An 8,375-nucleotide genomic window follows, 5' to 3' on the forward strand; every position below is an offset into this window, starting at 1 on the left:
CAATCACTTGCTATGCATCAGAGAGTTGGACAATGACTAGGGAGGATAGAAGGAGAATTGATGCCTTTGAGCTGTGGTGCTGGAGAAGAGTATTGAATGTGTCATGGACTGCCAATAAAACAGATTCATCCTGGAGAGGGTTAAACCAGGCTACTCCTTGGAGGCAAGAATTCTGGGGCTTCGTCTGACATACTTTGGACATGCTGTAGGGAGGGACCGGTCCTTGGAGAGGGACATTATGCTTGGGAGGGTGGAGGGCCAGGGCAGGAGGGGAAGACTCTCTAGGAGGTGGATTGATTCAGTTATGAGTGGGGTAATCGGGATGGGTGTGTCGGAGGCAGTGCTATTGGCACAGGATAGAGCAGGGTTTAGGGCTGTTGTACATAGGGTCACTACGAGTCGCAAGCGACTCAATGGCACATTAACAATCATAACAATAACAACAACAACAACCTATTTAATCTGTATGCTGAACAAATTATTTGAAAAGCTGGACTCTATGAAGAAGAATGTGGCTTGAAGATTCGAGGATGACTCACTGGTAACCTGCATTATACAGATGACACAAACTTGCTTGATGAAAGTGAAGAGGAACTTGAAGTACTTATTGCAAAAAAATCAAAGAATACGGCCTTCGATATGGATTGTACCTCAACATCCAAAAAACAAGGATTTATACCACTGGAATGATAGGCAACATCATGATAGATGGAGAAAAGATTGAAATTGTCAACAGCTTCACCTTACTTGGATCTACAATTAACACCCTTGGTAACAGCAGTCAGGAAAACAGGAAATGTATTGCACTGAGAAAAGTATGTGGTTAGGGACGTCTCCAAATTATTGAGTAACAATGACATCAGTTTTAGAACTAAGGTGCATCTGATTCAAGCCATGGTCCTCTGATAAATTGCTATGCACTTGACAGCTGGACAATAAAAAAGGATAACTGAAGAATTGATTTCTTTGAGCTGTGAAGTTGGAGATTACTGAACATCCCATGGATGGCCGAAAGAAAAAACAAATATATTGTGGAGAAAGAACAGCCAGAGGGTTCCCTGGTGGCAAAGATAATAAAGCTTCCCTCACACACTTTGAGTCTATTGCTAGAAGCTATTCCTTAGAGGGGGATATCGTGCTTGGAAAGACAGAGGGTCAGTGAAGGAGAGAAAGACCCTCAACCACGTAGACTGGCAAAGTGACTGTCACAATTGGGCTCTAGTATGTCAGGAAGTGTGAGGATTGCATGAGACAGGACAAGGTTTAGATCTGTTGTTCAAGAGGGTCACGGTGTGTTATAATCTACTTGATAGCATCCAATAACAACAGTAATGATACAGTTTGGCTAATATATCAGTCATGAAAATATAAAAGAGGTCCTAAATGATATATGCTTTTTTCTCTCGTGTTGTGTACTGTGGAGTTGGATCTGACTGGCACAGGAGGAGACTGCTCCTCCTTCTCCAGTGGAGCATCTGGTGGATTTGAACCACACATCTACGAGACTGAAGCACAGCTTTTTGCCACTAGGCCATCAGAACCCCTTAGCCATATATATTTTATAAGGTGATGCTAACTAAACAGGTAACGATCTGAAAATATCATTTGTTGCTCTGGGATTTTCATTCTTCTCAATGTTAAGTCATAATTTGTTGTGATCCACAGTCAAATGCTTTTGCACAGAAAAGAAAATACAGAAAGACATTCTCCTGGCATTCTCTGCTTTTGGCCAAGATCAATCGGACATCAGCAATGATATCTCAGGTGCCACAGCCTCTTCTAAATCCAGCTTGAACATCTGGAAGTTCTTTGCCAGGTGACAGCTATACCAGTAAGTAATATTTATTACCATAGCTGTTTTTTAATAATCTTCAACACAATTTTGCAATATTAATGACACTGTGCAAGTTTCCACATTCTGTTGAATCATTTTTTGGGGGGGAACGAAACCAAATATGGATCTCTTCCAGTCAGTGGGTAAGGTAGCTGTCTTCTAGATTTCCTGAGACAGCCTAGTGAGCACATCCAGGGCTGTTCCTGTCAACTGTTATTTCAATAATTCCTGGGGCTTTATTTTTTGGCTTATCTTCAGTGTAGCTTTTTGTACCATACAGTGATTTGTTCAACTGGACACTGAGTCACCATCAATAGCCAGGGGCCAACTTGATGGCTGTGACAGCAGACAACTGGGTAAAGGTTGTGCTATTTGAATGTCAATGCTGAGAGGTTTTCCCTGTTAAATCTACAACCTAAATACTAAATTTTAAAAATGTAGAATTTATGGAGAAGGCATATGAAAAGAGAAAAATTATACAGGTAATAATATAATGAATATTATTATATAATAGTACTATAACGAATACCACATTTTCTGAATTTCAAATTATCCATGTAGAATTTTCAAGAATCTGTACAGAACCGTCAAAGGTAGAAGAAAATAGACATTAAAATAGTATTACACATACCTTTATCTTCTAGAAGGTTCCCTGAATCCACTAGGGGTTTGTGGAATGGAGTAGATGCAAGCTGAGCTGCAGATGTAAAGTCTACCACGCTCTGAGGAATGGGTGCCAGGGTTTTGTTCCCAGAGATACCCCATATGGTTGAATCATCCATAAACTCTTCAGTATGAGGCACTTCCTACAAGAGAATCAAATGGGGGGGAAATTACATAATCCAACAATATTTTTTTCATCCATGAAAGTTAACATAACAGTATTTTTTAAAGAGCTTTAAAAAAAATAAATAAATACAATTATTATTTTCCCGTTTGTCTTAAGCAAGTCACTAAGTTAGTTTACTTAATCAAGTCACTTAACGAAGTTGAAGGAAATTAAGAGAGCTTGTGGACACGTACTAAAGCTCGCTCAGTAAGTACTATTTGGAGAGCTATACCAGTGAGTTGTGCTGGCTGAAGGTTTTGTGTTTCCAGGGGTTGAAATCCACCAGCATCTCCATACAAGGAAGGACTGGTGGAAGGTCACCGTGACTCACAACTGACTCCAGGCAGTGAGGCTGAGGCTATGCAGATAGATACTCCTGTTGATGGAAGCTTCATGCAGATTCTGGAACTCACCTGTACATCTTCTCAGTTGCACTTACTACTGTGAACTTCTAGGGATGTTTCTCTATTGCCACTCATTGCTTTTACATCAGTAATCTGGTATTTCTTTGCAAGGAAGAATCATCCTTTCTCAATCATATATTTACATCTCTCTGGATAGTGCTGGGTTTTTACCCTCTCATAGATTATAATCCCTACTATTTTATTAGATTTCTGTTTGGCTCAAATTGTTCCAACATTGACCACTGATTTGCTCAGGTTTGTTTTTGACATACCCATATGTCATTCATATCTTCTTTCATTGTTTCTGTCTCAGGCCTAGAATAACAATTTATCTTTTAGTGTAGAAGTAAAATTTTAGAGTCTGTGTAAAAATCGAGAAATGACACATTTTATGAACCCCTTTAATTGCTCATGAAACACTATGTTTCTATACATACAAAGCACAATTTTAAACATTCTAACACATCTCTACTAACTCTGGAGCAAAATCTCCTAAGGTGGACACAGAATAAAACAAGGGCTTAGGGTTTGGGCCAAGAAAATGTATGGTGTTTTTCTCTAGTCTAAGTACACATGGCTGAATCTGTTTAGTATAACATTCCTATGAAGTAATGCCTTTGCATTTGAAATAAGTTGGGATAGTTTTAAGGGGGGGAAAAAAAGTTAGACTTTCAATTGAAAGGTTAGAGGATTGGATAACCTGCTTATTCAGAAGAACCTATTCTAGAATTAAAACATCGGAGTTTAGTACATATCCTCAGCAAGAGTGAATGTGTGAGTATAGTACCAGCTTTCTGCAAAAGAGCTGAGCAGAGATAAAAGTACACTACAGTAACTATGTTCAGGTCTAGGAGAGGGCTGAACATGAGCTGGACATAAGACCATCTTAACAGAACTGCACTGGAGATCAGAGACATACAATGTTTGCTTGCTGAGGTATACTGACAGACCATTCCAATTTAATTCAGATGTGTTTATTTCTTCACTAGCATTTCTATAAGACACACATTGATTTTATAAAACTGCACTTTTCAGGATAACTTCATCTGTACAGACTCATCACACTGTCATAATCAGGAGGTAAACTAAAGAGGAAGGAGTCAGACTTGTCACATCGCGGAAGCAGAGGGCTTTGCTTACATTTGGCTTGGTACAAAGTTTGCTCACGGGGCGTTCTCCAAAGGTCCTAGCTCCTGGGGATTTATTTTTAGGCTGTGGTAATCTAAGAAGAAATGTGGAAAATTACCCATAGTAAAATATGCTTACTTAAGTGAGAACACAAGACAAATTCTTCCTTGACTCTATGTAATGAGTTAGATACTCCTTGATTTTAAAGCAGTTCTAGAGAGACTAAGTCAAAGCAAAGCTGGAATTGCTTGATTGAAGGTAGAAATTTCCAATAAACAGGACCTATGGCAGTAGCATGCCATGGTTGCCTTACAACTTTGTATTTCTTCCTCAATGTTTAGTCTAGTTATGGAAATCCTCTGTGAGAGGGCCATACTCTTTCCATGTATGATTTCAAATGTTAACGTGGAAAATTCTGGAGCTATCCCATGCTACCTCTAGATATGGCTGTTCGTTACAATGCCCCTCAGCTGTTAAAACACATTCTCTCTGCAAATTTTTCCAGTATAACCTCCTTTCCTACTCTGTCATTCCTGCGGAAACAAAGTACGTACAGATCCTTCTTGATGAATTAATTCAACTTCAAATGCATAGGATTCCTGTGTTCTAGCATATTCTTAAATTATTTGGTTTTCCTTTTTCAATGCATGCTTGTGCTATAGTGTGCCTGCCTTTTCTCAGAACTCCCACACAGTAATATACATCTCAAGAAAATTAGCAGCACCCAGCCTATCTATGTTCTCACAAGATCAATCGGTAGTAAACTGGGACCATCTGAGTGACAGGTCAACATTCCTTTATTAACCCTTTGACCACTAGAGGGGCTTTGTCAACTTCTCTAGGCAGCTATGATGCCAAAATATATCTCTACTAAATTAATCAGCTGCTTCATTACCCGTAATTTTCTTTGTTTCCATCTTCAAATACAGGAAAAGCAGATGACATAGAAGAGATAATTTTATTGACTTCCCCCAAAACAGATGATTGTGCATTTCCTGGGACACAATTAAAAAAAAAATCTTATTTATCATATTAGAAGTCATTATCATTTATCCTAAACTTCAACCATAAGAAAGGCAAAGAATAATGCTAAGTATTAAGTCATTTCTTAGTGTGAAGTGATTTATATATGGTCACAGTGGTTAGCTTAGCTTGTCACTACACTGCCATGTAGTATTCTCTCAAAACATTGTCACTGTTACACAATCCACTTAATAAAAGCATTCAGTGTTTTGTTTGCCATTTATCAGATGCAGGAATGAAATCTCTTAGCTTACTTCCCATTTCATCTTGCCAAGCATGATTAGATCCTCCCTGTTACTGGGAGTGGACAGCAGTGAGTCTGCTTTTTCTTTATTATTCAAGTGGCCTTGATGTGCAGTCTGTTGCCTGTGGGGCAGCTAACCAAAAGGTCAGTGGGCCAAATTCAATAGCAGCCCCAATGGGCCAAAGCTCAGGCTCTCCTCTTTGGTAAAGATGTAAGGCGCTGGAAAGTTGCTGGAGGCCACCATAAGCTAGATCTACTAGACAGCACTGGCTGAGTTCTTTACTTTGATATTTTATTCAGTCTCTCTGGCTCAACCACAAATCCTAACTCTAGACAAATGTGAACTTGCCAGTACCTCCAACACTCTGGCCCATGCTTCCCTTCTCCTCTACCACGAAAGGCTCAAGTCACACCTCAAGTGTAAGTCCTTCCTTGCCAGGCCTATCTATGGATGTGTTTTTCTTTCGCATCTACTCTTATTTTTTAAAAATAAAACAAACCCATTCAACACACAGTAATCTTATCCAGCCAAATATGGCTATAACCTTATTTCACACATTTCCCCTGTCCTGTGTGACAATTAAGAGCAGGGTACATCTTGTGTACCAGAATGCAACCTATAGCCTGACTCAGCAGGACCTAGGTGACAGTACCGTTGCTCAGAGAGCTGGCAAGGCTCTAAGTCTCTGTAGGAGCAGGTTGCCTACGATCTTCACAGGGTGGTGGATTCAAAACGCTGACCTTTCAGTTAGAAGCCGAGCTCTTAGCCACTGAGTCTCCAGGACGCCCATACCTCACAAAATCTCTGCTATTCCCTGTGGCATACACCTACAATGCTACACACTTAACAGGCTTAAAGGACATTACTTTGAAATTGGGCTTCAAACTCATCTTCATTTTCATCTTTGTCATCAGAAATATCAGGAAGCGTGGGAGCCTGAAACATATCCATGATGAAACCTTAAAAGAAGGGAAAGAATAACCATGAGCATGGTTGCAGAGGCTTCCATTCATTTAGTAAAAGATGCTACATTCGAACTCAATGCTTTACCTAATGCTTCTTTTGTGTGAACAGTGGGTGACGGCTGTACTTTGGATGGTGTTGCCTGAACCAATCCCAGAGATGAGTTTGGAGTTGTATGAAAGGAACTTGTGTTAGTATACCTGGGTGCATCATGTGCTATGAAAGGAACTGGGACAAAAGTTAACATCAGTAGAAAAATCAGAATAATTATCAAGACATATAATTTAGGTAACTTATTACAATTAAGGTAGTTCATTATTGTCAATAATTACCACTAAAGACTTCAATTACTCTAATACTTTCATTTTATCTTTGTAACAGTCCAATGAGGTAGGTATGGCCTGAGCTGTCCTTTTATAAAAAAAGGAATTAAGGTATGAAGAGACTAAGTGACTGGGTCTAAGATGATACCAAATAGCATATTTATTTCTCTTGCAGTTCAAGTCATATCTGTTAACTACCAAATTCCACTGTAAACCTTAGGGATGGTTGACCATGACCATCAAGTGTAGTAGAGACAAAGGGGCACAAGACCTGCCTACACAAGCCTAGGTTCTCCTACAGCTCATCTTCCTGTTTCTCTTGCTTACTCCAATGGCACCTATTTACTGCTCTTCATACACTAGGAATAGTGTCACCTCAGACCTCTGTGCAAAACAGATTTTCCATGATCGATGCCTCCAGCTCTTTACCTGGACATTAGCTTCTTAGTGGGGCCCTCCTGAGTCAGTGTCTCCAGAATCCCAACCCCTCCAGCCATAACCCTGACACTTTCTTTCTCTTCCACACGGTAGAACTTGAGTGTGTCCTGTTCACAATGGTAACCCCGTTACCAAAAAATGCCCTGAATCAGGTGGGAGGTCAGAATGTTCTGGCTAAATAATTCTCCAGGTGTCTGTTTCTAAATTTCTGCTGCTCATTAAATTGTTAATGAAAAGCAGGTCACAGTTACACAGGGAGGACAAAGTAAATAGGTTATTTAATTTATAAAAATTTATCTTGTTTATAAATGCATCTAATGGAATAGAATCAAGTAGATTTTTTGCTAAGAATGTTAACTGAAAGTCACCACAAATTATTAAGTTAGTCACTAATTAGAAATTAATAAGTGAGTTTTTACCTTTACTGGAAATGACCAAAGGCTTCCAGAATCCTCTACAGTTTAAGAAGGGCACACCAACACCCAGGTTCATGAGGATCTAAACCTGTGAAGAACCTCTGGCCCACCCAAAGGAGTAGGGGGATATATGCTAGAAACACATTTAGAGCTCACCTTCTTTTATCTCTGCTTCACTCTGAAACTTGAATTCATGAGTCGTTTTAGTCACACATTTTGGAAGAGAAAACTCTTGAGACACACTAAAAAATAAAAATGTTTGGCATTAGCATCTCTAACCAGAGGGTTCTTTAGAAGCAAGGATGGCAAAGCTTTGCCTTTCATCCTTTGGACATGTTTCTAGGAAAGGTAATTCTCTGGATAAAGAATTATGCCTGGAAGGGTGTGTGTGTGGGGGGAGTATCAGCTTGTTGTTGTTGTTATGTGCCATTGAGTTGCTTGCGACTCATAGCGACCCTATGTACAATAACTCTAAACTCTGTTCTGTCCTGTGCCAATTGCACAGCCTCCGATACACCCATCCTGATTACCCCAGTCACGGAATCAATCCACCTCCTAGAGAGCCTTCCCCTCCTGCATCATCCCTCCACTCTCCCAAGCATGACGTCCCTCTCCAAGGACTGGTCCTTCCTTACAACATGTCCAAAGTGTGTCAGACAAAGCCTCAGAATCCTTGCCTCCAAGGAGCAACCCAGTTTAACCCTCTCCAGGATGAATCTGTTTGTTTTCCTAGCAGTCCACGGTACCCTCAATACTATTCTCCAGCACCACA

The 8,375-nt window shown here is 40.0% G+C and overlaps 1 protein-coding gene across 1 annotated transcript in view; it reads right to left on the reverse strand.

Annotated features, from left to right (window-relative positions):
- The window catches only part of BUB1 (BUB1 mitotic checkpoint serine/threonine kinase), a 75,537-nt gene that overhangs the window by 36,609 nt on the left and 30,553 nt on the right, over window positions 1-8,375 (reverse strand). The window contains exons 11-16 of the mRNA XM_006898945.1: window positions 7,760-7,845; window positions 6,514-6,642; window positions 6,330-6,422; window positions 5,091-5,190; window positions 4,208-4,289; window positions 2,466-2,640 (exon numbers count right to left, since the gene is read on the reverse strand). Coding sequence (XP_006899007.1) covers window positions 2,466-2,640; window positions 4,208-4,289; window positions 5,091-5,190; window positions 6,330-6,422; window positions 6,514-6,642; window positions 7,760-7,845 — 665 coding nt within the window. The remainder of the gene's footprint in view (window positions 1-2,465; window positions 2,641-4,207; window positions 4,290-5,090; window positions 5,191-6,329; window positions 6,423-6,513; window positions 6,643-7,759; window positions 7,846-8,375) is intronic.

The sequence above is a fragment of the Elephantulus edwardii genome, unplaced genomic scaffold, assembly GCF_000299155.1.
Source record: "Elephantulus edwardii isolate Elephantulus edwardi_28Jun2011 unplaced genomic scaffold, EleEdw1.0 scaffold00241, whole genome shotgun sequence".
Taxonomy (NCBI): Eukaryota; Metazoa; Chordata; class Mammalia; order Macroscelidea; family Macroscelididae; genus Elephantulus; species Elephantulus edwardii.